At 58.2% G+C, this 27,315-nt stretch overlaps 10 protein-coding genes across 10 annotated transcripts; 5 read left to right on the plus strand and 5 right to left on the minus strand.

Annotated features, from left to right (window-relative positions):
* Positions 1-1,613: 1,613 nt before the first annotated feature.
* On the minus strand, positions 1,614-2,848 carry BXZ73DRAFT_91056 (uncharacterized protein; the record flags this gene model as incomplete). Its single annotated transcript, XM_048025840.1, has 5 exons — positions 1,614-1,640; positions 1,693-2,514; positions 2,571-2,612; positions 2,674-2,743; positions 2,799-2,848. 5 exons carry the CDS (start codon positions 2,846-2,848, stop codon positions 1,614-1,616), a joined length of 1,011 nt encoding a protein of 336 aa, XP_047875990.1.
* Positions 2,849-3,726: 878 nt separating this feature from the next.
* BXZ73DRAFT_49883 (iron permease) lies at positions 3,727-5,836 on the plus strand (the record flags this gene model as incomplete). Its single annotated transcript, XM_048020338.1, has 8 exons — positions 3,727-3,918; positions 3,969-4,200; positions 4,251-4,356; positions 4,411-4,428; positions 4,476-4,646; positions 4,701-4,869; positions 4,921-5,008; positions 5,067-5,836. 8 exons carry the CDS (start codon positions 3,727-3,729, stop codon positions 5,834-5,836), a joined length of 1,746 nt encoding a protein of 581 aa, XP_047875991.1.
* A 1,582-nt stretch (positions 5,837-7,418) lies between these two features.
* On the plus strand, positions 7,419-8,590 carry BXZ73DRAFT_103139 (uncharacterized protein; the record flags this gene model as incomplete). Its single annotated transcript, XM_048015483.1, has 5 exons — positions 7,419-7,598; positions 7,654-7,728; positions 7,779-7,916; positions 7,973-8,305; positions 8,531-8,590. 5 exons carry the CDS (start codon positions 7,419-7,421, stop codon positions 8,588-8,590), a joined length of 786 nt encoding a protein of 261 aa, XP_047875992.1.
* Positions 8,591-8,894: 304 nt separating this feature from the next.
* BXZ73DRAFT_78943 (uncharacterized protein) lies at positions 8,895-10,459 on the minus strand (the record flags this gene model as incomplete). Its single annotated transcript, XM_048022968.1, has 4 exons — positions 8,895-9,196; positions 9,252-9,547; positions 9,591-9,780; positions 10,405-10,459. The coding sequence occupies 4 exons, from the start codon at positions 10,457-10,459 to the stop codon at positions 8,895-8,897; spliced, it is 843 nt and encodes a 280-aa protein (XP_047875993.1).
* Positions 10,460-11,530: 1,071 nt separating this feature from the next.
* On the plus strand, positions 11,531-14,526 carry BXZ73DRAFT_78944 (uncharacterized protein; the record flags this gene model as incomplete). Its single annotated transcript, XM_048022969.1, has 17 exons — positions 11,531-11,782; positions 11,837-11,937; positions 12,033-12,171; positions 12,223-12,292; positions 12,345-12,487; positions 12,545-12,582; positions 12,640-12,722; positions 12,777-12,850; positions 12,890-12,945; positions 13,065-13,215; positions 13,280-13,307; positions 13,361-13,703; positions 13,756-13,910; positions 13,980-14,066; positions 14,122-14,278; positions 14,350-14,469; positions 14,490-14,526. 17 exons carry the CDS (start codon positions 11,531-11,533, stop codon positions 14,524-14,526), a joined length of 2,034 nt encoding a protein of 677 aa, XP_047875994.1.
* Positions 14,527-14,801: 275 nt separating this feature from the next.
* On the minus strand, positions 14,802-16,159 carry BXZ73DRAFT_78945 (NAD(P)-binding protein; the record flags this gene model as incomplete). Its single annotated transcript, XM_048022970.1, has 8 exons — positions 14,802-14,912; positions 14,973-15,062; positions 15,144-15,205; positions 15,231-15,306; positions 15,380-15,638; positions 15,698-15,900; positions 15,968-16,002; positions 16,057-16,159. 8 exons carry the CDS (start codon positions 16,157-16,159, stop codon positions 14,802-14,804), a joined length of 939 nt encoding a protein of 312 aa, XP_047875995.1.
* Positions 16,160-17,949: 1,790 nt separating this feature from the next.
* Positions 17,950-19,220, plus strand: BXZ73DRAFT_78946 (uncharacterized protein; the record flags this gene model as incomplete). The annotated part of the gene is made up of 3 exons (XM_048022971.1): positions 17,950-18,374; positions 18,431-19,163; positions 19,215-19,220. 3 exons carry the CDS (start codon positions 17,950-17,952, stop codon positions 19,218-19,220), a joined length of 1,164 nt encoding a protein of 387 aa, XP_047875996.1.
* A 294-nt stretch (positions 19,221-19,514) lies between these two features.
* On the minus strand, positions 19,515-20,783 carry BXZ73DRAFT_103144 (uncharacterized protein; the record flags this gene model as incomplete). Its single annotated transcript, XM_048015484.1, has 4 exons — positions 19,515-20,225; positions 20,284-20,420; positions 20,473-20,548; positions 20,598-20,783. The coding sequence occupies 4 exons, from the start codon at positions 20,781-20,783 to the stop codon at positions 19,515-19,517; spliced, it is 1,110 nt and encodes a 369-aa protein (XP_047875997.1).
* Positions 20,784-24,892: 4,109 nt separating this feature from the next.
* On the minus strand, positions 24,893-25,575 carry BXZ73DRAFT_78948 (ClpP/crotonase-like domain-containing protein; the record flags this gene model as incomplete). Its single annotated transcript, XM_048022972.1, has 5 exons — positions 24,893-25,014; positions 25,076-25,214; positions 25,290-25,305; positions 25,388-25,495; positions 25,517-25,575. 5 exons carry the CDS (start codon positions 25,573-25,575, stop codon positions 24,893-24,895), a joined length of 444 nt encoding a protein of 147 aa, XP_047875998.1.
* A 568-nt stretch (positions 25,576-26,143) lies between these two features.
* On the plus strand, positions 26,144-27,301 carry BXZ73DRAFT_103147 (uncharacterized protein; the record flags this gene model as incomplete). Its single annotated transcript, XM_048015485.1, has 3 exons — positions 26,144-26,206; positions 26,860-27,018; positions 27,074-27,301. The coding sequence occupies 3 exons, from the start codon at positions 26,144-26,146 to the stop codon at positions 27,299-27,301; spliced, it is 450 nt and encodes a 149-aa protein (XP_047875999.1).
* Positions 27,302-27,315: the final 14 nt, after the last annotated feature.

Here is a 27,315-nt window from a genome sequence, read left to right on the forward strand (position 1 = left end):
CTGGGATTGTTCCAGTCTAGTAGACGAAGATATTGGGGTCGGTGCGCGACTACAGCAAGCAACGCGTGAGCTACCAGGCAAATAGTCTGGCGCATGAAGGTCGCGCGCGCGAGCAGCGATTTCGATTTCGAGGGGTCGCCGCGTGACGCCCCTCGCGCCCGCGCCTTGATGGATGCGCGCGATAAGATTCGGCGCGCGCCGCTCCAACGACGGGGTGCGCGCGAGATCCGGACGCGTCCTCGCGCGCGACGGTGGTCAGCCTCGTTCGCGAAGGTCGTCGACTGCACTATTGAGTGGAGATGCGCCGCGCGAAGCCCACCGAACGCCTTCTCTCGCAACCGCGCGACTCACGTTTACGTACCGCGAACGAGGATCCGGGAGCATGTGGACTGCCGCGGACTGGCACGGTCGGCGCGGCCATCCGCGGAAAGCGACATCCCACGCCCGACGGCAGGTGGCGGCGCGGGTCGCGCGTCGCGCGTCGCAAGGAGCGCGCGCTGTATTCTCGTCGGCGAAGCAGAGAATGGAGCTTGCGCGGCCAAGGACGACCCGTGCCGCGAACTTGTCGGCGGTACTCGTTCGCGTTCTTCTCTTGGCGTCGTCCTGCACCCAAAGAACGCGACTGGATTGAAGGTGAGCGCGACTACCGTTTGTTGTTCTGTAAGAATATCGGAGCCAGCTTTGGACCACCGTTCGCCCGTTGTCAGCGCGCAAGGCGCTGGTGCGTCCATCGCAGGCCGTGCTGCGCAAAATTGTCGGTCGCGAAGCCACTCCGCCCGCCCTTGCAGATCGCTGTCCTTCGCGACCCTCCGCCGGAGCTCCGGGATCGCCTTCAAGCACATCGGGAAGCACAGTCACGTTCGTCGCCCATCCTCAGGAGAGTGGCTGATCTTGCTTTTGCGAGATGTACAAGGCCTTGAAAAAGCCACATCGCGAACAAGTCTCGGGATGCGGGGCATCATAAGCCTGTTGATCCAAGATGCAGGGCGGCATTGTCGAAAGCGGGATGGGACGGAAATCGGGACTACGGCACGAAATTGGCTCTGGATGCAGGGGCGATCTTCGTTGACCATAAACGGACAACAGACCACCCGTGGGTAGAGAGCTTGAACGTTGAAGGCTGAGTACTGTTTAGTGGCGGTGTTGACCCCGACAGGACTCGAGAGCACCAGTGCGCACGCTGTGGCTTAAAGACAAGGCCGACTTCTCCTCAAAGGGCTTGCATTACCCGAGTGGACTGAGGACTGGATGGCAAGTATATCAGCCCGTCGCAAACATCGCCTTCGACCGTGAACGGGAGCCCCCGTTTATGAGGCGACGATCCAAAGGTGAAAGTCGACAAAGGCCTGGAAACCCGGATCACGGTGCTGGCAGCTTTCGGACCCCGGGGCGAGATGCGTAGTTTTCTCTGCTTCTGTCGCTTCTTGTTCCTAGGACGCAGGGAAATCGAGTCCCTTCAGCGAAGAAAAGCCGACCGAAAACGCACGCCCGATCCCGGTTCGATGATCTGCGTTCTCGAGTCACAGCAATGAGATTAGATATGATATGTCCACCTTGAATAAGTTACGTTACACAGCGACCGCCAGCCCCAGACCAAAACACCAAGCGCAACCTCAGTCGTACGCCGCGACGGCGTAGCTCTGCGAGCAAGAGTGAGCAGGACTTCCCGAGGGCAAGAAAGATGCGACTCACGTCCCGGTCCTCCACAAATTCCAGATACGTCAGCGCCACGGCGACGTAGAACGCGGGCTCGACGCCGAGCACCCGACACTGCTCCGCGTCCATCTCCAGCAGGCCCGTCGTGCTCCCCGCCGTCCACATCGGCGTCTGGTCGTGGAACACGAGCAGCGGATGCGGTGTCAGCGCGTGCCCCTGACCGGGTGCGGGCGCGGGCGCGGGCGCCCCGGCGGGCGAGCGCGGTGGCGGGGCGGGGATGGCGAAAAGCGTGAACGAGGAGTCGTGCACGGGCGTGCTGCTCTTCAGCGCGGAGACCAGTCGCGAGAACATCGACGGCGTCGCCTTAGCGGTCACCGCCGCGGGCTGTCGGAGCGCGACGACGAAGTGTGTTACTGCGGAACGCACCGTCGGGGGCGGGGGGCGAGGGGCGGTGGCGGGCCCTGGTTCGCTGAGGGAGACGGAGTCGAGCTTCGCGTGCACGGAGCGCGGAGAGGGGGGAGAGACCGTCACGACTGGGCCTGTGGGCGGCGTGGGCGGGTAGGAGTGCTCGCTGGTCAGGCTGGGGCGGGTGGAGGCTTGTGCGGGCGGCTCGTTGGTGAGTGTTGTCTCCGAGTCCGTCTTCGAGAGCGTGTATGGGCGTATGCGCGCCGGGTTTGGCGAGGGTAGGTTGGTCCGGCACGCGAAGGAGAGCGCGGCCTCGGAATGGTATGGTGACGTTTGGGGGAGAGGGACGAGGGGAATGAAGACTCCCGGAGGAAAGGAGGGCGTCCGTAGGCGGAGGTACCAGCCGCGTATGGGGCGGTGGACGGTCCAGAGGGCAGTGGAAGTAGCGTTGTCCTGCCGCGGCGAGAGGAGTTGGAGAAGGGAAGAACGCGCATATAGTGAGGACATACCACAATCTGCTCGACTATCTCATCGTCCGTAAGGAATCGTTCCTGCCTTAAGGCATGAGAGATTAGTTGCCGAGGAGTTGAATTTGCTGCGCCGGCAACTCGCCTTGTACCAGACCACCTTCTCCGACCCTTCCAAGGAGACGTTAATACGCATGTCTTGCAGCACATCGGAGCTTGCATAGTGTTATTGGTGTATCCCTTTGGTGCCAGTGTTGTTCCGCCACTCACCTGCGAACTATGTATCGCGCCATTGGAGCTGCTGATTCATTTCCGTTCATATAGGAAGTAGTAAACGGAGTATGTTTTCGGAGGATGAGGGGAGAGTGTTATGGCAGCGGTGAAAGTCGTGGCAGCGCGGTTGGTGCGCGATCGCATGGCAGTTGTTGCCATATGTGGTCAGGCGCCCATTCCACTACTCCAAGCTTAGTACCATGCTTCCAGTCAACGGATACATATTGGAACAAGGGTTTGAGCGCGATCATATGCTCCGGCGACCGGCGTCCGCTGCTTTGCCACCAGCTCTTCAGTCAACAGGCCATCTAGACTCTAGTCCTCAGTACTCGTGGCAGATAAGCCTTCCGGCCTTGCAGGCTCCGCTGAAGCAGTGCGCGGTCTTCGTCGTGTCCCGCCGATCTGCCACTCTACAGAGACACCGCCGAATGATGGCTAGTAGCGCTCAGCCACATGTGCCGTCACGACAGCTACGCGAGCGACGGCAAAGCTTCCATTGCCAAAATTTCCCCTCCAAGCCCTACAACGCGAGCGACGTCCACCGGATGTGAGTAGCCCGCGCCTTGCGTATTACGCCTAACCCTGCCTAACCCTTCTCCGACCTTGGCAGCAACTTGGCGACGTGTGGACGGTACAGCTCTCTGCGGGCCGCCCCGACCTCAGTCTATTTCCGTGTCCGACTCCGAGACCTCCTGGTGATAAGCGACGTCGCAGAAGGTCGCGCCTGCACCACGCGCGATACTGAGGGATTGTCATGAAACACGGTCGGGGTGGGCGGGGCTGACATTATGTGGTCGATGGCGATCTGGGTACCAACGGGCTCTATTTAACGGCTGGGCTCGCCCGTCGCCCTTTTCACTTCCCCCGACTCCGATCCCACCCCGCGGCATCGTCCCCTCCTTGAAACTTCGCTACCAGGCAGCCCATGACGGAAATTTCCGGAACTGCAAGCGTACACGGCAGAGACAGCTCCTCGACGGACGTGACTATCACCATACCACCTGCTCCAGAGCCATGTCCCCCGCCATTGCCGCCATTAGAACCTCCTCGAGGAGTGCGATTTTGGATGGTCTTCCTCTCGACATTACTTGTAGACATGCTCGCTGCCCTAGACCTTGTGCGTTCATCGCTTCGTGGTTCAAATCGACATTGCTCACTTCTCGACAGACTGCGGTCTCGACTGCGCTCCCAACAGTCGTTCAACATCTACATGGCAGAGATTTCGTCTGGGCCGGGGCGGCCTTCACGATTGCTTCCACTGCAGTGCTTCCCCTCGTCGGCGGGCTTGTGGCCAGTTTCGGTCGAAAACCTGTGCTTGTTGTGTTCATTGTCCTATTTTGTGTCGGTTCGGTGTTGTGTGGCGCGGCCACAACTATGGGGATGCTCTTCGCAGGACGAGGTACTTGTCTCTTTCTTTTCACACAACCGTAAAGGCTGACCTTACCGAAGCTCTACAGGGACTCGGAAGCGGCGGAAGCATGTCGGTCACCGACATCGTTGTCGCCGACATGGTGTCTCTCGCCGAGAGAGGCAAGTTCCAAGGCATCTCCGCTGCGTACGTGTCTTCCGGGTCATATGGAACCGCATTCTAACTTCAGTGTGCTCTCAGGGTTTGGGCGCTGGCGTGGTACGTCGTCCCTGCCCGAATTCTACGTCGATCTGACCGTTAGATAGTGCTGTTGGGCCACCAATCGGCGGCGCCCTCGCCGGATCGGGAGCATGGCGATGGCTGTTCTTCCTCAATCTTCCTATATGCGCCGTCGCCACCGGCTTCATCTGCACATTCCTCCCGTCCCGGGTGCCCACCGGCAGTCTCAAGGACAAGATACGTCAAATGGACTGGATGTGAGCTACTTTCGATGGCTTTTGTCATACTGTGCTGATGTCGATGTCCTTTAGAGGCAACGCTGTCATCATAGCGAGCACATTGCTTGTCCTTGTCGCGATAACGTGGGGAGGGGCCAAGTACTCGTGGACCTCGGCCCCAGTACTTGTTCCCTTCGTTGTCGGTATTGAAGGCATCGTGGCGTTCTTCGCTCTTGAAAGAACGTGGTTGAAGGGAAAGACAGTGAGTCTGCAGTTCCCTCGGTTTCGAGTCAGTGACTGACAATTGTCACAGGTACCAGAACAGTTCTTCACCGACCTGACAACACTGAGTGGGTATCTCGGCACGTTCTTCCACGGGATCGTCTCCCTCGCTCTCATTTGTCAGTCCTTTTCCTCTGCTCCCTCAGCTGTGTTCTCATCTGCGACCGATGCGTCTAGACTACTACCCCGTGTACTTGCAAGCATCCAAGTCCAACTCCCCGTCCCGCTCCGGAATCGACCTCCTTCCCCTGGCCTTCGCCATTCCCCTCGCTGCCATCTTCACCGGCATCAGCGTCGAGGTCCTCGCCCGCTACCGCCCCCAGAACTACCTCGGCTGGGCGCTCACCGCCATCGGCTTCGGCCTGCTCACCCTTCTCAAGGCGGACTCCTCGCGCGCCCTCGCCCTCGCCCTCCAGGTCCCCGTGGGCGCCGGCCTCGGCATCCTCTGGATCAGCACCCAGTTCCCCGTGCTCGCGCCCATCGCGTCCGCCGACGCCGACGCCACCGCGTACGCGCTCGCCTTCTGGATCTTCGCGCGCACGTTCGCGCAGGGCTGGGGCGTCGTCGTCGCCGGCGCGCTCCTGCAAAACGCCCTCGAGCGCGACCTCCCGGGCGCGTTCCTCGACAGCCTCGGCAAGGGCAAGGGCGCGGGCGGCGAGGTCGCGTACGCCGCGATCCCCTTCATCCCGGCGCTCGCGGAGCCGCTGCGCAGGGAGGTGCGCGTGGCGTTTGCGGAGGGCGCGCGCGCGGTGTGGGTCGCGATGACGGGCGTCGCGTGCGTCGGGTTCTTGACGTGCGTGATGATGCGGGAGGTGCCGATGGATGTGGGCGGGAGCGGCGCGGCGCCGGTGGAGAAGAAGCCGCCGCCGCCGGGTGACGAGGAGAGCGCTGTGCATTCTGACCTGGAGCTGGAGTCGCAGGTGGCGGAGGCTGCGGGTGAAAAGTAGACTTTATCGGACTTTGGACTTACGCGCGTCCAGGTACACCCCACACTCCTTTCAGTTTCTATGTAGACGTCTAAGTATTCGCCGTGAGGCTGCGTTGCAATTGCGTACTTAATTCTCACCCGTCCATGAAGGCCTCTGCTGTCGTGCAACTCCACTGGGAAATGACAATAATGCTGTCCCCGTTTGTGACTTGTCTTGTGCGACCTCAAGAACATGGGCCGAAATAGGGCGTCCTGCATGAACGCTAGCACTCAGGAGTTTGGCATAGGTGGTTCAGATATACTGCGACATTGGCATACGGCTCATGGCGAGATGCAGACCGAGACTACAAGTAGGCTCGACTCTCAGTGCGTCGATATTCGGACACAGCACGTATTCCTTATACAATAGGTGTGGAAGACCTCTTTAGTTCTCTTCGTTTGCTTGTCGCCGTTTAGTAGGCTACGTTAAAGTTCTTCACGCAAAATACGACCAGCTAGACTCGGTGGGGTGCGACCCCCTACAGTATCCAAGATCACACAACATGATACGGGCCGGTGAAGTATTGCAGGGGAAGACCAACACGGAAGCAAAAACGTTGATGCCGACGGAATGGGGTGGGGTCGACACTGGAACCGCCGTCCGACATCTACATCATCGTTCTCAGAGTAGGAACCACCATCCTCAGCGTTGGAATCACCAGAGGAGGAGGACGTACGTGTAGCGAGGGTGAATGGGCCAGCGGTGGCGGTCCCATCGCGTTTGGGGGCGTAGAATTGCGTTGTTCGACCACAGCTGAAGAACAAAGCGATAGCGACGTACCAAATAGTACGACATGCCCTGGCCGCGGGCACAGGCGTATACAAGATACCCCATGCCCCACGCTCCTCGATGGTGGACCTCAGGTGAGGAGCGACGACGTTCGGAGAGCCAAGAACCACGCGGAATCCGTTCTTGAGTCTCGAGGAGGAGGTCCGAGTCTGCACGCAAACCGGAGTCCCCTGCGCCGCGATGTAACTCGATGGACGGCCAAAACGAGCCGCGCGCAGATATACCGACAACGAAAACGAGGTTCTTGGATTCCGCGATCTTGAGCGAGTGTTGTTGCATACCTTGGACGACTGGACTGAGGAAGGAGCAGTCGAAGACGGTGCCAATGTATACCAGGTGGAAGACGAGCCCTGTGAGCAAGCAAGAGCCGCCATATGGAGCTGGATATTACCATGGTAGTTTTCGGTTCTATGCAGGTAGATTCATGTATGCGCGGTCAGAATGTGGGGGTGACCGGTGAAGAGCGGAACGCGGCGGGTGCGCGCGAGTGATCGTGGTGCGCGCCCTTCGATGGCCGACGTGACGCCGGCTCACGGAGGCGCGTGTTCCATGGCGCTGGCCGGGGCCAACTTTGCAACCTACACTTTCGAACGCTCTTCACCGGCCGGCTTCCACCCAACTTCCCCCCAACACTGTCCGTGTTACTTGTATAAACGCCGCCGCCGCACAACAATCCCCCATATTCTCAGTATCTTGACCTCAGCGACGGCGACGGCGCCGGCGGAGCAACATACTGATTGGCAAACTGAACCACCGACTCCGTCTTCAGAATATGCCTCTCTCCATCAACCAGCCCAGCAACACATCGAGTCCCTTGTCCTCTACCAATTCGAGGGAGGAGGACGCGCATACATGCAGAGACATCGACCTACGCTGCGCGGTCACCGGTCAAGGCGATGCGACTCTGCTGAAACGCACCCAGATCATCCCATTCGATACACCTCGCGAACAGGTACGCACTTGGGCCAAGACAGTATGTCCCTCTGGCTGACTCAGAATTTTTGCAGCTCGACAAACTTGAGTTCTCGTGGGGCGTCGAGCGCAACTCAATCGATGTCGACATCCCACGAATATCATTGCACGTGAGTAACAATCTTCTTCACTGCAAACCTTTCTCAACCAAAATGTGTAGTCGAGACCAGCCTTGGTTTTGTTTGGTACCAATGGCGACCAGCCAACCGGATGGTTTTTAATACCCACAGACCTGAACCTCTTGGGGAAAGTATCCACATACTCGGAGACAACGGACAAGAAAGGCGACATCAATGAAGTACGTCTCTTCCTGCATTTTTCTCGATATGGATCGCTGATTGGGATTTTATTTAGTGCTACGATGGCGCCGCACAGTTCAAATATTCTCTGGTCGCATTTCCATCCATGCAGGAATGCTCGTACGTCGTCAAGTACACAGGCGACGTTTCCTCCGAGGGGCGGCTTCGGTCGAACTGTGATGTCCAGCGCTTCCAATACCCATTCACCGATTTCGGCCCCATCTATCTCCCAGTTCCCTACCACTATATCATCGTCCACACCGGCGCGAAATTGCTGCGCGTATATCCAAAGGGACTCACCCACTACGGAGATTTCCTGCCGTACGACGCTTTTGACGTCATCGCCATCATCAACACAGCGATGATCTATGAGAACTGGATGGAGACAGTACCTCCCCCTCAATGGACACCATTGACACGTCACCACGATGAACAGGGCAACGAACAAGGGGCCGCTTCACCCTGCGACAATACAGCCACGTCGACGGGAAGATATGTGAAGATGACGACTCATGCCCCAATGAGATTACGACCTATCCAGTGGTGTTCGAAGACCTCATGGGACGCGACTATTGTGAATGGTCGGATGCTGACAATGAATTAAGACTCTCAGACTATGAGTGATGACAAGGACGAGGATGATGAGGAGTACGACGAGGACGATGAGGAGTAGAATTAGTCCGCAATGTTTAATCGCCTTCTTCTCGAGCGAATATTACCAGTATCGCTACGCTCATTTCCATCTTCACCACCGTGTGTAAACATGATCGTCTATATGACTGGAAACCTTGCAAAACATAATATGAGAAGCAGAGAACGCTGCGTTCCTTTCGAGCGTATTAAAGCGACAGCAGCTTCGGAAGAAATCCTAAGCGTCTATAGCATTACAACCGGGGCACGCTCGCATCCATCGCCGACCATCACACCTATAATAAGAGTCAGCCCAGCGTTGTCTCGCACCACTGGTTTTAACCTACCTATTCCGCAGGCGTCGCATTGGCATCGGCCGGCGGCGGCCCATCCGCGGCCCACCCCTCAACCGTCACCTCCGTCACCTCCGGCAGCCGCCGCCAGATATCCTTGTGCTGACCTTCTCCCGATCCTGCAGCATCTTGTAGCACGCCGCGCAGATCCGCCGGTCGTCGTCCCGCGATGTAGTCCGTCCAGTACTTGAACCAGTCCAGCGTGCACACCACTCGCTCGTGACCCCGTAGCTCATCCACCAGCTCAAGAACACCGCCCCGCACACCTCCCGCCGCGTGCACCCCTCCGAGAGCTTCTACGCGAAGAGCGAGAGCGTCGCGAGCGTGTTCGCTTGCATCAGGTTCGCGCACCCCGCGAAGCACCGGTCTCGTCCTCGAGTGTGAAGCCGCGGATGAGCTCGTCCGTGCTGAGCATGCAGCACCCCATGAGCGCCGCCGGGAGGAGCGCATCGGTGCCGGTGAGGCGCGCGAGGTTGACACGCCGATCGCGTGCGCGGCCCGGGGGGTCAACGCGTGGCCAGGTGTCGAAGGAGTCGACGTAGTACTTCTTGAGGAAGGTGAGCGCGCCCTGGAGCACGGCCTCGGCCTCGTACTTGTGCCGAACCGGATCGCAGGCGGATACGGCGTCACTCTGCGCACGGGGCGATCTCAGCGCGCTTCAGTTGGTAGGGCGGGCGGAAGGGTGCTCACCGAGGGGTGCGTCCGGGTACGAGCACGCGGAGGAAGTGCCGCAGGTCTTCGGAGAGTCTGGAACGTGCACGAGGGCGGGCGTGTAGGTGGCGCATCGGTGACACAGGGTGGGAGATCGTCGCCGTCGAGTTTCGGATGTTGTGCTCTGGTGCAGGCTGCTCCAGAACCCAGACATCCACAAACGTGACATCTAGACCGTGTTCGGTATCGCAGGGAGTTGTGCAAAGACTGGAACATACCTTTCGTAAAGTCCTCCTCCTCTTCGTTTTAGCACCACATCTCCACCTTTCCAGAAGTCGCTCCGCGCGCAAACATGGGCAGAGTATCCGGGGAGTCAAAGGAAAGGGTCGTGTTCGATTGACTGAACACCCATTCGATGTCGACCTGCACGAGGTTGTGAGTCGCGTGGGGGTTGGAATCGAGGGAGACTGCCCACCGCGTTTGTTTTCCAGCCCTGTGTACGACCGGTGGGCGCGTGCTAAACGACACAGACACCCGTATCTTTGTATAGCAGAGATGTCCTCGTACGTCCTGCCTGAGAGCGCGATGTTCGACGGCAAGCAGAAGAACGAAGCAACGGCGACTACCAATCAGTGCAACATGGCTGGCTTGCTTTCCGTGGGGACATGCGTATGCCCAATTCCCCATGCCCCGCGCTCCTCGATGATGAACCTCAGGTGAGAAACGATGACGTTCGGAGGGCCAGGGGCCATGCGGAATCCGCTCTTGAGGCTCGAGGAGGAGGTCCGCGCGCAAGCGGTTTCCTGCCCCGCCATGTGGATGGACAGCCAAAGGAGCCGCGCGCGGGACATACCTATCATGAGCACGAGCTGCTTTGCTTCCGCCGTCTTGAGCGAGTGCTGTTGCATGCCTTGGAAGACTGGACTGGTGAAGTAGCAGTCGAAGGCGGTGCCAATGTATACCAGGTGGAAGACGAGCCCTCTGAGCAAGAGCCGCTATATGGAGATAGATATCGCCATCGTAGTTATCGTTCTATGTGGGCAGATTCATGCACGAGCGGATGGAATGTGGGAGGTGAAGGTTTGAAGAGCGAAAGGCGGCGGGTGCTCGCGAGTGAGTGTTGTGAGCAAGAAATGCCAGGGACACCGCGCGGACGCGCGGGCATCGCGCGCTCCCATGGCTCAGCTGGCCCACCATATGATGCATCATACGTACCCGCCCACCACCACCGCCGGCAATCTTGGAGTGAACGCATCACTTGGTCAGTATCTCTTTTATCTTGACTGCATGGTTTCTGAAGTGACTAGCCCCCCGTACATCGCAGTGACGATTCCAGGCGGCCACCCATGTGAATCAGCTGTTCGCGGCGGAGCAATATCATCATACCACGCCGTCAACGACATATCGTTTCACTCATCTGCTTCTATGAATCCATTAATCGGCAAAAATCCTCGCCCTCTACCGAGTTTGACGAGGTGGATATCGGCCAACGTTGCGCGCTCACCAATCTCAGCCTCGAAGCAGCCTCAGATCGTCTCTCCTCACTCAGCCTGTTCCTCCACGGGCCCGAGCAACACATTTGAGATCGGCAAATTATCCCCGACGGTGTCTTGTCTCTCCATCCAAGCTCTTTCTCGTAAGAGTATACAGCCTTGAGGTGTGTCACCGGCTTCGGCCTCAGGTCCGAAGCACTGCGACTTACACACGACGCCCACAATACGCAGCCACGCCGTAGACCCTCCCTCCGAGCGCATTCAGCCAGATATCCTATGGAAAACATACCGGCGAGTACCACTTTTATCTTCCAGTCCTGTGGTCTGGACGTAGCTGAAATAATATCAGTATGCCATTCGCCGCGCACTACGATGCCCAGTCCTTCGTGCCGTTTCTTGCCTGTAGACCATTCCCAGAGCAGCGGTCGTGGGAGTCCAATACAAAGGTCCACGGATTTCGAAGCCGCGATAAAGGCCACGTTGTGAATGCACGGCTTACCGCCATATAAATCTGTGCTCCCTGTCGCCTCTCCCCTCGATCTCCTCTGTCCACCTCGACATGCTCCGACGACTGCACGGAAGCCAGGCGCGACCAAATCCCGCCCTGGCCTGGCCGATGATGTGTTATCCAACGCGATCACTACCCTCGAAGCGTTCAAGGACGCCGCCGCGATCAGCGCCGTCCCGTTCCTGGGCGGTATCGCCGCCGCCGCTCTTGGGATTGCCCGAGCGATAGAGGTCCGTCCCTTCCGATCTACCCCGTTGCACTCGCACAGACTCATCGTACTGCAGAAAGCCAAAGCAACAGAGAGGCATTCGTGGATCTTGCCAAACGCGCGGCAGCCCTCGGGGAGCATCTCCAATCGAAGGTCGTGGGTTCTAAAGATCGCGATGTGAGCGCGGAGATGAGGGTCACTCTCAAAGAGCTAGAGCAGTACGTCCAAATCCGGTCTGTTGATACGTTCGAAGTGAATTGACACATTTTCAGAGCGTTGCAATCCATACTTGACGAAGTCACGCACGAGCTCGGAAGGGGGTCCGTTTCCCGGTTCTTCCGCCGAGCTTCCGTGTCGTCCACAGCGCAAGAGTGTGTTCAGAAACTACAGGATGCGTGGCACAACTTCGACGTGAGTGGTTAATGCCGCCCGCTGCGATATCGTCTATTCATCCTCCTTTAGAGCGCGATCCTCATCCGTCTCGAGCGTCAAGTTGAAGAGCAAGCTACGATCCACCCAGACGCGATGGCATGTTTCCGTCGTGGCTGCAGACGAATGAGTGTTTCTGACGCTTGTGAATGTAGCTTCCATACGTCCTGAAGACGGACATCCAACGCGTTGGGGATCTTCGTCGTATGCCGCTAGCTCTCACGGCGGTGAACAGTACGAGGGGCTGTGGAGAAATCGGCCGGTAACAGTACGACAGTTCAAACCCGAAGATAAGGAGGTACGTATCACGCATCGGATCGTTCGATTCTCGTCTGAGATGACCTTCGACGCGCAGGACGCCCTGGACAGCATTCTGCTCTACTCAGAGAACCAGTGAGATCAACATCCGTCACAGCTGCTACGCTTGTAGTTGACGGTGAAACATGTTAGGCTGGAGTATCAAGGGAATCTGACGAACGTGCTCGCGATGGCATTTCCTCGGGCTGGAGCGCAGTTCTACGTCATTGATGGCGGTATGTTATCGCACCCACTTTCGGGTTCGGGGATCAATTGACCTCGGTTTACAGCTCCCCGCAGGTCAATACTGGACAGTTTCAATGATAATGATCCGAAGATGTGGCTCACGAATTGGTTGCAACATGTGAGTCGTTCTGAACTCTCCACCGAACTTGTTCTGAAGTCGCTCATCGTAGTCGATGGATATCGCTGTGAGAACACGTATTCGATTTCCGCGAGGTTACTCACACGGGTCCGCACAGAGTGCTCTCGAATTTGCGGAAAACGTGGCCTCTATCCCCGTGTATAATGTGAATCCCCCCGTCCTTGTGCATGTCATGTGCTGACACCCTGCATAGCCATCGAAAGGTCGGCATCACCACAAGGGAGACTGTCTACCGTCAGCAGGACTCGACCACCGAGGTCGCCTCGTGGTCGACGCCTCGGACCTTCGGCACGCAGATATCAGCTGCGTGCTCCAATGTGCTCAACGTCTATATGCCAATGTGGGTAGTTGTTTCGATTACGCTGGTGGTAAAATGTGATCTACAACGCTAACCATCTCCGCTTGAAGGCACACAAGCTGGCTTTGAGCAGGACGTGTAAGTCGCGTTTGTGATGGTGAAGTATTGCGCGCACCCACACGTCTTCACAGTGCCCCAATGGAGTCACGCTCGGAAGCCAACGTCCGATGTGTTGGGCTTCAATAGCTCCGACGACGGACCGGCTTCCGTGAGCGAAGTTGCAGAACAATTCATGGTATCCGAATTGGGCGACTTACAATGCTCCATCATAGTCCACTGCAAACAGGGCGCAAAGTTGGGGGACTACGGGTATATTCGCCACAGCACTGATGGGGATCATTTCATACGCCTGGGGAACCTCAATGGTTTCCTCAAAACCAAGGTCGCCACGACGGACATGATGAGCGTCATGTACCGGGGTCGCAGCTATTCTCAACCACAATCTTACTGGTGGCCTGAGTTGAATGCCACGAGGTTAGTAACAGTACCAACTTTATGAAGTGTATCAGTCTTATTGTGCCCACAGCCACGACTTTACCGAGAGCTTGCAGGATGAAGGATCCCGCATCGGGGTTCTTATCACGCGAGCGATTCAGGCGATTTACAGGTATATGTTCTTTTGGGAATTGGCGCCACGCATAGCCAAGATAAACGGTGTTGAGTTGGGGGATATCGTGCTCGGTAAGCTGAGGGCTTCGACGTCCCGTAGCAACGCTCTTAGTACGCCCTTCGTTCTCATTCCACTCTCAGCCTGCAGCTGCGACTACAACGCTGAGATGTGCGAACATCTCCACCACGAGACCCCCACGCGTCGTTTGAAGAGCGATCCCAACACCAGTAAGCGAGGGTGCTGTTCCTTGTATCACTAGTCGAGCTTACACTAGATCCGCAGGGGTACCGACAGGCCTATGGTTCCATCAGCTTCCGGTAGACCGGTACGACGAGCCGAGGGCTCCGTGGGGCTATTGGTCCACGTTCCCCTTCGCCAGACCGTTGGGCGAGCAGCCCCCAAAGATCCCGAGGGAACTGGATGACTGCCTTCTTGCGTGGTAAGTTGCTCTTAGCATCCGACACTCGCCCGGAGCGAGCCGTGCTAACCACAACGTGCCGCCGCATCTAGGCCGGCCGACGTCGCCTTCGGCGCACTCGGCCCATTCGCCGCGCAACTCGTCCAGAAGGTCAACCAGCTTCGTGGGAAGGTGCCCAGCGAGAACGATGCCCTCTCCCAGAGACTCTCTGAGTACCAAAATCACGACGCAGACAACAAGACGCCCCTGCCAGAGCCAGACGAGTCTGACGAGGAGGAACAAGACGACTCTGAGGAGGAGTCGCGGACTTGGGTGTTATGCGCACGGCAAGTCGGGACCGACGGGAACCATGGATCACAGAGGACTGAATTGCAGTGGAGGACGTTAAATCCTTGAGGTCCGGCGATTCGTGAGAGATTCTAGGTACTCATGTGCGATTTCTTTGTCTATGTGTATGCCCCCGGAGTCATCACCCGACGTGTTGAGTATATGCAGTCCGGCCAGGTCAGAGGATGCATCGCGCTGCAGTGTGCACATAGGGCGTTCATGCCAGCTCCTTGACGGTATCCTCGCACCATGTCCACAGCCTCTCCCCGATCGCATCGTCATATGCTTCCGGACGGCACTTCCCTGGGCGCGCCCAAGGGATGAAGAACTACGAACGCGGTCAATATCCAACGGGAAATGCGAAAGACGGGAGTGCGGGCGCACGCACCTCGCCGTTGTGGTTTACGGCCTCGGGCATCGTGCCGGCGTAGAGCTGGGTGAGCGCGCCGTATGGCGTGGGGTAGAGCATGACCAGTTCCTAGAACGCGCGCGTGAGCTTCCCGCCGCGCTCGTGGCGCGTGCACACGCACCCCAATCCTCTTCAAAAATTTCCCATGACGTGGCGCTGAAGCTCTGTCGAGATGTTGCCTGTGGAAGTGGGGAAGGTTGGTGTGCGCGCGCCTGGAAGGCGCGAAGGCGAACGAACCTGGGTTCAAGGAGATGGAGATGATGCCCTTTTCCGCGTATCGCTTCGCAACCTGGCGCGCGACGACGACGTTCGCCTACAGCACGAACACCTGTCAGCTCCGGGCGTGGTTCAAGTCTCTATTCCCGAAGGGCTACGCACGTGTTTACTCTGGAAGTAGAGCTGCGTGGGCGACATCTTCTTGCGCGCGGCCCGTCGTTGAACGTGTCGAAGTGCAGCGTTTCGCTGTACGCGCCCGACGACGATGTGGTGATCACGCGCGCGTGGTGGTCCGAGGACGCCTCGGCAGCAGCAATAAGGGCGGGCATGAGGAGCTCGGTAAAGTACCAGTGACCGAGCACGTTTGTCCCGAACTGGAGGTCGATTCCCTGCGCGGTGAGCATGCTCTGCGGGCACATCATCACGCCTCTGTGGAAGAGAGCGTGGGTAAGCGTTTCGCTAGCGAAAAAGACCGTGAGTGGGCGTACGCGTTGTTGAAGAGGATGTCGAGCGTGTTCTCCTTGCTGAGGTACTCCACCGCGGCTTTCTTCACCGAGTGCAAGTCGGCGAGATCGAGCTGGATGAAGAGTGGCTCTTTGCCGGTCTCAGACTTGAGCGAGGCGATCGCTTTCTCAGCCTTCTCGACGCTGCGAGACGCGATGTAGACCTTCGCGCCTCGGGCGAGCAGAACCTGCAGCGAAACAAACGTATGCGTCAGCGACCGATTTGGGCTGCGCAAGGCGAGGACCCGGACTCACCCTGACGGTCTCATAACCGATCCCGACGTAGCCTCCTGTTAACGGACAGTGTCAGCATCTCCCCCGAGTTTAGGCATGGTTGGGCAGACCAGTGACGACGACGACCTTCCCGGTCAAGTCTGGGATCTGGTCCACGCTGAACTCGGACTTGGGCGGGTAGAACTGCTTGAGCGCGGACCACTTGTGTCCCATCTTGGCTTTCGTGAATCCTGAGCGGTCGCGCCGTGCGGAGGAAAGTGGCAGTGGGAAGAAAAAGAGAGCGTGAACTAGTAGGACCGCAAGCCTTCGCCGCAACCACGATTCGGGCTTATGTTTGCTTCCTGTTGCCTGATGACCGCGGCTTGCTGATGGGATTCGGCGGCCGTGTTCCTGCGCACCGTGAGTCTCCGTGGACCGTGAGTGCAAGGAAGTTGCGGTTGTCAAGCGCTTGCACGTGGCTGAATGATCGGCTTTGCTCCGAAGCATTCGAGCGCCGAGGCAACACCTTACGTAAGCAGGGCCTGCCCCGCCATCCGGCCAGTTGCCAACGTGTTGTCGATGTCCACCACCACGAAAAGCGACAATGTTCCGGGTGTTGTGCTCCCTTTTTTCAATTTCCCCCTCGGCCTTTGGCTCCCTATCGGCCATTCTCTCACAGTGCCCATACGGTTCCGCCGGCCGCAGGCGCATTACTTATCCCGGTGACTGGACGCGTCAGTGTGTGGTATATCTTTCTGTCGATGTGTGGGAGATTTTTGTGAAGCATGGACCATCTCTTTGGCCTCCCACCCGGGAGCGTAGCTCGCTGCTTCATTGGCCATCCTCACGGACGACTTCGCGCAAGGCCCGAATGCCCCGCCCTCGGACAGGAAGCTTGCGAACCCCGTTCGTTCGGAGTTCTCCTGATCCATTCCGCCTCCACGGGAAAGGCGACTAGGCCACACAGAAGGCCAGCGTCGGGGATATGCTGTCACACGCATCCGATCTCCCAGATCACGGCTTCTCGTACAACAGCACCGACAACGCCGCCAACCACCTGTCACGCCAATTGCCGTCATTGAATATTGAGGCTTTGAGGGCTGCCCATGAGCTGCACGCGCGGTTCTCGTACTCCGTTGAAGTTGTCGATCTCATCCGTGGTGGCTGCGGATGTACACGCTTAGCGCGCTGATCGCGACGCACTATGCGAACATCTCCTACCCCGAATTCGTTCAGGCGTACATAGTTGGATCTTATCGGTATGCGCGACATCACGTTCTACTTACCGTCGCGCACCGCTCTGGCCGCCCCGCCCACCGTGGAGCAAGAATGGGCAACGTGTATTCTTCTGGGAGATGGACGCGTCCGTCGGGTTGACGTACGAGACTGGCACTTCAGGTGGAATATGTTGTGCACGAGGGAGAAGTGGCGGCAGGCTTCGCGCTCGTGATGGACGAGGTCGCGCGGCGAAGGAGGACGTCGCCGACGCGTGGGACGAGAGGGTGTAGCACATGCAACTACGCAGCGTAACTAGCCTTCTTCATTTTCCATGCGTCCCCAAGGAGTGTCCACAAGCACACCGTTTGGATTTTTCTGTGGTGCGGATTCCGGCGTCCAGATCCGCATGAGGCGGTTGACGCTCGTGCCTCGTGGTGCAAGACAGCCTGGTGGCGGTCTCGTTGCTGCGCAGCTCTTCCATCTCCACCGATATCACCTGCTACACCCCACAATCTCCTCAGGTAAATCGCTGCGTTCGCGCCATTTTCGAGCACAGTCCAGCCGTACTCCGAGTGGCGCGGACTGTGTGAGGGTGGCTGCCACGTGTTATCGCGGGATATATGGAACTCTAGTAACGCTGATTACATCCACCTCTTCCAGGCCCGCATCACGGTAGATCAGTTTATACACCCACCACATATCCGCATCGCCCGGCTCCAGGTGCAGTGCACTACTCAGGTCCTTTCCGTGGCGCCAAACCAACACGATCTCTTCACATCCAGCGGAAACATTCGGCGTGGATGCCTATGCCTTCGCGGAATCCATCGCCCGAGCCTTCGGCGGAGCGACAGAGCCAATTCCCCACAGAGGAGGCTCAAAAGTCGACGGGCTCTGGTGTCATTGAGATATCTCTCGCGGACAGCGTCCCAAAGCAACCCAAGCCCGACGACGAGTTCTGGCTCGAGGACGGCAATCTCACCCTCATCGCGCGCAATGCCGTCGAATTCCGAGTCTATAAGGGACCGCTGATCGCGAACTCGCCCGTCTTCAGAGACATGCTGTCCCTACCGCAGCCTGCACCAGAGCACGGCCATCCGAACGCTGACCCCAAATCTCCTGGCACCCTGTGCCACCGATGCGCCACCTACACGCCCGCCCTCGTGCACGTCCCAGACTCGCCCGAGGATCTGCGGCATTTCCTCCGCGTGCTCGTCCCCGGACGCACCCCTCGGTGAGCACCCTTCCGCCCGCCCTAGCAACTAAAACGCTAAGATCGCCACCGTGCAGAGTGACGCCAGACGACCTCTCCTTCCACGCCGTCTCCGCCTGCGTCCGGCTCGGGCACAAGTACGAGGCCGAGGCCGTGCTGCAAGGCGCGCTCGGATACCTCAAGAAGTACTACGTCGACTCCTTCGACACCTGGCCGCGCGTCGACCCCCCGCGGCCGCCCGCGTTCGAGGCCGCGCACGCGATCGGCGTCGTCAACCTCGCGCGCCTCACCGGCACCGACGCGCTCCTGCCCGCGGCGCTCATGGGCTGCTGCATGCTCGGCGCGGACGAGCTCATCCGCGGCTTCATGCTCGAGGGCGAGACCGGGGACGGGGCGCGGCGGGAGGCGCTGGCAGACGCGGCGGACGTCGGGCGGTGCTTCGCGGGTCGCGCGAACCTGATGCAGGCGAACACGCTCGCGACGCTCTCGCTCTTCGCGCAGACGCTCTCGGAGGGCTGCACGCGGCGGGAGGTGTGCGGGGCGGTGTTCTTGAGGCTGGTGGACGAGCTGCGGGGCCACGAGCGCGTGGTGTGCACGCTGGACTGGTTCAAGTACTGGACGGACTACATCGACGGGCGGGACGACGACCGGCGGATCTGCGCGGCGTGCTACAAGATGCTGCAGGACCGGGAGAAGGTGCAGCACAAGGACATCTGGCGGCGGCTGCCGGAGCTGATGGGGGTGACGGTGGAGGGGTGGGCAGCGGATGGGCCGGCGGCGGCGGATGCCAGTGCGACGCCTGCGGGACAGGTGCGTTGGAGCCAGTAGTGCGAGAGAACGTTGGGCTGACTCTTGTTGTAGGCGTGATGTTCGGCGATGGATACAGGCGAGCCCGATTGTACTGCTATCGACGCTTTCGACCTTGGTCAGCGATATGCCTCCTCTTTCTCCCCCGATGCTGCCCTATCTCTCGTTTCTGCGATTTGTACACGGTTATACCAGGTATGGAACCACGAAAATAATGATTCTATGATCAGCATCGGATGTTCAGTTGGTCCCTCGAACCGACTTGAGCTGAGCTTGAAGAGGAAGGGCGCGCAGTGTCTTCAATATCATCCAGATTGGTCGTTCGAGTGGCTCTAATACACCCACAGAGTAATTTTACTCCTCATCGTCCTCATCGTCCTCCTCCTCACACTCCTCATCGTTCTCGTCCTCCTCATCGTCCCCATCGTCCTCCTCATCGTCCCCATCGTCCTCCTCATCGTCCTCATCGCACTCCTCATCGTCCTCAGCGTAAACACCCAAGTCCTCTATGTCAGATGCTCTTGCTTCTATGTCGCTATCTGTCCATTTACAGTAGTCGCGTCCCCTGTAGTCTTCAAGTACCTCTGGATCGGTCGTACTCTCGTTAGAGCACGAGTCGTCGTCATCACATATCTCTCCCGTTGACGTGGCATTCTCCCAGGATGAAGCGGCCTCGTTTTCTTTGGCGTGTTCATTAAGGTGACGTGTCAATGGTGCCCATTCAGTTGGAGGTTCCGTGCCCATCCAGTGCTGATAGATCTTCGCTACGTTGTATATTGCGTTGCGGTAGAGAGCGTCATATGGCAGGAAGTGTCTATAGTGGGAGAGTCCCTCTGGATATACGCGCAGCAATTTCGCGCCGGTGTGGACGGCGATATAGTGGTAGGGAACTGGGAGATAGATGGGGCCAAAGTCGATGAATGGGTATCGGAAGCGCTGGATATCATCCGACCGAAGCTGCCCCTCAGAGGAAGCGTCGCCTGTGTACTTGACGACCGACGAGCATTTCTTCATAGATGGAAATGCGACCAGATAATAGCTGAACTCGATGGAGCCGCGGTAGCACTAGATAAAACCTCAATCATCGGCACATGTTGAAAGAGAGATGCAGGAACAGACGTACATTGTTGATGTCGCCTTTCTTGTCCGATGTCTCGTAAAGGAATACCTTCCAGAAGAGCATCTCCTCTGCGGGTATTAAAAACCATCCAGTGGGCTGGTCGTCATTGGTACCAAACAAGACGCCAAGGCTGGTCTCGACTAGAAATTTTTGATTGAGAACCGTTTGTAACGAAGGGATATCGTTACTCACGTGCAATGATATTCCTGGGACTATCGACATCAATCGAGTTGCGCCCGACGCCCCACGAGAACTCGAGTTTGTCGAGCTGCAACAAGTCAGCCAGAGGGACATACTGTTCTGGCCCAAGTGCGTACCTGTTCGCGAGGCGTATCGAATGGGATGATCTGGGTGCGGTGCAGGAGAGTCGCATCGCACTGACCTGTGACGGCGCAGTGTAGGTCTACGTCACCCGAGCTGCACGTCTGTACCTCCCCCGCCCTTGAGTTGGTAGGGGAAAGGGGGCTAGATGTATTGCTGGGGTAGGTGATAGAGAGAGGCATGGTGGCGAAAAGTATCTCGACGACCAGCTTGAGCGTGGCAGGAGCCTATGGGCGGAGGCGACAGCGAGCACGGATTTACATGGCGGTAAGTCGTGCGTTCACAACGTGGCCTTTATCGCGGCTTCGGAATCGGAGGATATTTGTATTGGGATCCCATAGCCGTTGATCTGGGAATGGTCCACAGGCAAGAAGCGGCACGAAGGACTGGGCATCGTGGTGCGCGGCGATCGGCATACTGATATTATTCCAGCTACGTCAATACCACACTGAGGAATTGAGGATAAAAGGTGGTACTCGTCAGTACGTTTGCCATTGGATACGTATTTGGCTGAATGCGCTCCGAGGGAGGGTCTACCGGGCGTGGCTGCGTATTGTGGGCGTCGTGTGTAAGTCACAGTGCTTCGGACCTGAGGCTGAAGCCGGTGGCATGCCTCGAGGCGGTATGCTCTCACGAGAAAGAGCTTGGAGAGACACCATCAGGGATGATTTGTCGATCTCTGTTGTGTTGCTCGGGGTGGAGGAACAGGCTGAGTGACAAGAGACCTCGACGAGAGGCGCTCGCCGGTCTCCAATCGGCCCGGTCGGCAATTCCCACCACTTCTGCCGGACACCAGGCAGTCAAGCGCTGGTCCCTCGCCATCATTAATTACTCAAGTACAGCTGTTTCCGAAATGATTGCCCGACCAACTCCGATGATACAGCTACGGTCACAAAGCTTGTCCAGGCGCCGAAAAAACGCGACTCGCGTCGAGAGAAATCGAAAATAAATCGAAAATGGTCGAAAAATCGCCAGTGGTGCTGCGAGCGCGTTTCTTCTCTCTCTCTCCCTCGTTAGATCCCCCCGACGGCCATAGAATGTTGAAGAGCGCATCAGGCGCGTGTTTGGGTACGGTATGACGCTTTTCCGCGTCCTCAACGGCTGAGCTGACGTGTTCCGCGGCAGACAGTGGTCGGGTGGTGGTCCACGACGATTTTATCCCCGTCTGCCACCTTCACACTCCTCGAATTCTGTCTGACGATGAATAGGAAGCTGAATGTATCCTTATGGGTGAGTTCTTGGTGTTTCAATGTCTCCTGCGCCACACCGAAGATGTCATGTACTCCCCATGACCGGAGCCTACTTCCAGAATTGTAGGAGCAACCACATGGTCCCTGATTCCACACATAGGGCGTCTCAAGTTTCGCACAAGTAACAGGTGCCTATTGAACAGTTGGTGTCGCTCGGAGGGCTGGGAGAACACTCGAACGGCAAGGCGAAACTGGAAGGCATGTACATCCTACAAGTACTGTACATCCCCCTCTATCTATAGGTTTATGAGAGCCTTCCGACTCGTTACCACCCAACCAACTGTTCCGTGTAACGAGGACTTGAAAAATCCTCGTGACAATGAAGCTGGGAGCACGAAGCGAGGAGGGTGGTGTCTATGAGAGCGCGAGCTGCACCGTGAACCACCGCAGACTCTCCCAATGTAGCCACAAAAACTTGGGCATACGAACGTCTTGCGCCACAGATCACAGCGACAGTATACATAACTATGCTGCGACGACAGGGGACACATGATATTAATGGGGCACTCACCGAAGGCGGCATCCTCTCTTGAGTACACATACATACCCGGCCGCTCCTGCACCTCCGCCAACGCCTTCTCGACAGTCGCCGTAGATGTGACGATTTCCTTGCATCGCAGATGCATGCTTCATGGGCATGATTTCAACCTCGGGGTGGCTCAAGGGGCGCCATGGTGGCAGACAGGGATAAAGTCGTCGTGGACCACCACCCGACCACTGTCTGCCGCGGAACACGTCAGCTCAGCCGTTGAGGACGCGGAAAAGCGTCATACCGTACCCAAACACGCGCCTGATGCGCTCTTCAACATTCTATGGCCGTCGGGGGGATCTAACGAGGGAGAGAGAGAGAAGAAACGCGCTCGCAGCACCACTGGCGATTTTTCGACCATTTTCGATTTATTTTCGATTTCTCTCGACGCGAGTCGCGTTTTTTCGGCGCCTGGACAAGCTTTGTGACCGTAGCTGTACGCGAGCTCGCATCACACGCGAGCTGCACGAACGCACACGAGAAAATCGAAAAAATCGAAAAAATCGTCCTCATCGTCTGCAGCGGTTTTGCGCCCTCCGCTCCATTCCTTTTGTCTCTGCTTCACATCTCATCATGCCTGGGTGCTATGTCTCGCGAGATATCAAGCTTCAGGGCTTGTGCGATCTACTTGCGGTCGGTTCAAGGCTGGTCGCGGGTCGACGTGGCTGAAGTCCTGGGAGTGTCTATACGCTCTATCCGACGATGGGAGAACGACTACAAGACATTAGAGCAGCCGGATTCTCTGTGGTCGCTGCCCTCTGCTTCCACCCGCGGTCCTAGAGGATCTACGATATCTCCTCTCCCACCCTTCGATGTACCTCGACGAAGTCGTCAAGTGGTGCATTGAAACCCACGGTATTCGCATCTCTCTCACCACTGCCCACCGTGTACCCTCGTCCATCTCGGGTTTTCGTACAAGAAAATGTGAAAGGAGGCAGCCCAACGCGACGAGATCACCCGGCATTGGTGGCACGCCCAGGACGAGTCAAGCAAGGACAACCGAACTGTTCAAAGGCGGTATGAGTGCGCTTTGAATGGGCAGCATGCTGGCTGACCAGGGCCGACGCTTCTCCGTCCTCCCCGCCCTCACATTGGACGACATTCTCCCCGTGTGGGTGGTGCAGGATGGTGTGGAGTCCTACGATTGGGTTGTCACAGAGCTGGTATGTCGGGTCAACTCGTCTCGGTCCTCATCCCGTCTCAGCGGTCTCTTTGATAGCTGCCCAAGATGAACCCGTTCTCGAGCCCAAACAGTGTTCTCATTGTCGACAATTGCCGCACACACACGAGTGAAGCAGTTTGCGAGGCAGTGGAAGCAACCAGTGAGTGCGGAACATGCTCTTTTGGCTGGAATTTCGCCGTATTAACAGTGCAAAGGGTGTCTGCTCATATACCTTCGTCGGCAACGGGACTACATGGGTGGAGACGACGCCTTTCCGGAGAACGAGCTCATTGAGGCCTGCTATGCTGCTGTCACCCCGGAGAAGGCTCACGGCTGGTACAGGCATAGCGGTTGCCTGTAGGTATACATTGTAGTTGCTTCTATGAATTCATGCTTCATCAGGAAAAAATGACCTGTCTCGGGAGTGCTCCCGAGGCTCGAGAGCAGTTCGAGCACGGCGAGACAAGTCCCCTTCTCTCGAGGCACGCGAGCTTGGCAGGGCGCCTCGCGGGCGCTCGGGAGACACAGCCGCCTGCTCGCCGAGCACTCCGGAGCAGCCTCGAGTTTCGTCTCGAGAGTGCTCGAGAGGCATCTTGGGCATGGGACGCACTCCCGATATTGCTCATATCCTGGGTCTGTTTCTCTCCGCTGCCAGATATGCATCGAAAGAAAATATATTGATCAAGTATATGTAATAATACAGTCCAGCTCTCTATATCCACAATACATGTGTCGACCCACCGTGTCTGCCAATCGACAATGGCGAGGTCATCGAGGCGGACCACGCGGTCTGCATCAAGCACCCACTCACCCAGTGGGCGCGTCACGGCGAGTGCATCAAGCTCTGCAGACGAGAGCGGAGAGGCGCGAGACGGTCAATGGTGCTTGGCAATCGGAGTGCCGAGGGAGGGGGCCTTGCTACCACTGCGCTCGAGGGGGAGGAGAATGCGGTCCTGCTGGCGAACTGGGGTGCAGAGCCGAGCGTGGAGAGTTATCAGTGGGCACCGTGTGTGCGCAGCAGAAGAGAAAATACTCACGATAAAATGGACAGTATAATGCGCAGGGCAAACCACAAGCACCAGCATCGAAAGACGGGGCTCCAGAAGAGCCAGGTGGAGAGGTGGAGTGACGGAGAGCTTGACGGTCTCGCAACACACATGAAAACTGTCAGGTCTGGGCCTACTGCTTATAAAAGCCTTGACGTACCATCATCCCTATCCAAACATTCCCCACCCAGTGGGCTTCGAGAGCAGTGGTACACCGCGCGCGTACGACTGTAAAGCTATTGCCAAATAGTAGATACAATGAGATCCGGCAGACGGCGCACAGATGGGAAAGGACACACCGTATTCAACGCCTCCTGCGCGGCGAAGATGAGAGACCCAGGAGGCGCGTGAGCCGCTGTGTCCTGCCCGCGCCGGGGACGATCCCGAGCCTGACCTCGGGCGGCCCGATCTTCGTCACGGCGTGTCCTGGGGCGTGGACGGATGAGCGACTGTCCGCAAGCGAAGCCTCGGGAGCACGGGCGTTCACCTGCGATGCGCAAGTCGCACGCGAGCCCGAGCTCGAGGCCGCCGCCGAGCGCGGGGCCGTCGATGGTGGCGAGGGTGGGCATGGGCAGGCCTTCAAGCGTGCCGAGGGCGCGGCGGAGGTCGAGCAGGAACTGGTCGACCTACGCCTTGGACATCGACGCGCGTTCGACGAGGTCCGCGCCGACGCAGAACGCGCCGGGAGTCGACGAACGGACGACGAGGACGCGGGTGCTGGGCGCGCGCGAGGGGCACGGGGAAGGGGAAGACGCAGTTGAAAGCGATGTCTGGAGCCCACACCGGCAGGTGCACGCACCTCTTGTCAGACTGGACCAGTGATCCAAGCACTCCGGGACTCCTACGTGCGCCGCCCTCGAGGGCCGCAGGCGTGAGCGGAGAAGGGTAGTCAGACGATGCGTGTGAACTAAGATGTCAGAAGGCTCACTCACTCACAATCACAGAATGCGGGAGAGTGAGCAAACCGGGCGAGAGATGCACGCACATGGAGTCGACGAAGGAGCAAGATATGGAGACCACTGGAGACCATGGCGCGCTGGCAGAGCGCAACAGGTCCGCGCGCAGGGCGACTGGTCAGTGCGTGGGAAGTAGCTACCATTTTAACACGAGAGTATCGCGCATGATAGTCCCTGACTAGTGCGCTGTCTCGACTTTGTTTTTTTGTTTCCCTGCCTCCTCTTTTCGGGTCCTCCTACACCTCCATTTCCGCCTCGTTGAACCCCTTCCAACTGTGCGCTCACATAGACTACCGAGAAGTTGGACGGAACGGCTACCCAAGCCTCGTCGTGCAAAACACCAGGTGCGCCGTCTCGAACTTGCTTCCCTACATCCTCTTTCGCGGCCCCTCACCATTCATTCCTTCCTAGTCGAACACCTCCTGCGCGCCCATGGAGACCTCTCGCGCGAAGCCCTCTCTTAGGCCGTCGGGCCGCGCCGGAACTCAAACAAGAGGCGAACAAGAGTCTGGAGCGCGGCCGCATTCGCACATCGGAGCTCGAGGCGGAGCGCGTCCGCGTTGTCCTCCACCCCGCACGCGTGGAGAACTGTGGCAAGCATGTGCACGAACCCGACCCTTACCCCTCTCCCCGTCCTCGGGAGCCTCGCGCAGCCGGTGGAGGTGCGTTCGGACCGTCAGCACCCGGCGACCACCTGAGGTTCGGCACACGCATTCAGCAATGGGTGGTGGAGAGGAGACTCGGACCGAAGGGCAAGGACACAAGGTAACGTGCATACCTTGCGTTCTTATACTTGTGTAGACCGCGAGGCTCCTTTCACCCACGCCACCCCGGCACATCGAGCACAGGCTGTGGGCATAGATGCCCTAGAATGTGACTTCAACCACCGCGTCGCACGCGCCAGACCATCCACGACGCTTCGGCCTAGCCCTCACGCGGACAGGGCCAGCTTCGCTCCTCCCTCTCACCGTCCGCACGCGGCACAGGTGAGGAAGACCTGGGCGGCGCGGAGCTCTGTGGGGGAGTTTCGAGCAACACAGCGGTCCGCCGGTGCTCCTCGCGCGCGGCGGCAAGCTCCCACTGGTGTGCCTTCGCGCTACGCAAGTTACGCCGAATGTATGTACAATGTACCGAGTTCTTCTGTTAATGTTATATAAGTGGTGCAGCCAATGACTGCATGTTCTACACAAAATTTTTACTGAATTCCTGAGGTATCCCGTCCGCTGAGGGCGTATCGACTGTCCTCTCGTGGCGTCACTCAGACACGCGAGAGCTCGGTAGGAGCCGGCCGTGACTCTCAAGGTGTAGTGAGCAGCCGCTGCAACTCTGGAGTGCTCGCGAGCTCACCGCGGTGCTCGCCGCTGCTCGGGCGACCTCGATATCATCAGTCATTACGCTCGAGAGCTCGAGCGCTCTCCCGGCCATCACTGGCAACAAGCGTGCGATCCCGAGTTCGGGCCGGGGCTCTCGCGCGGTGCGCTTTTTCCTGATGTTCGGCCCCGACACGAACACCGTTAAAGCTCTCCCAGTCCCTACCCGTGCTGCTTCATACGTGCACGATGGCGTTGCATCTCGCGCTCGCGCTCTCAAGGTACCACATGGGTTTGAGCATGGTCAGTCTCACGCGGTGCATCATGGTGGTCGTTGTGTGGAATGTGCTCGGCGCGCGGGGCGACGGCGAGTGCTGTACGATCCTCGCCGTCATCGTCAACAGTGTGCTGCAGGTTGTCCTCTATGTGTCGCTTGCACTGCTGTGATCGTGACGTGTTTC

This window comes from Epithele typhae, assembly GCF_022376455.1.
Source record: "Epithele typhae strain CBS 203.58 chromosome Unknown BXZ73scaffold_38, whole genome shotgun sequence".
NCBI lineage: Eukaryota > Fungi > Basidiomycota > Agaricomycetes > Polyporales > Epitheliaceae > Epithele > Epithele typhae.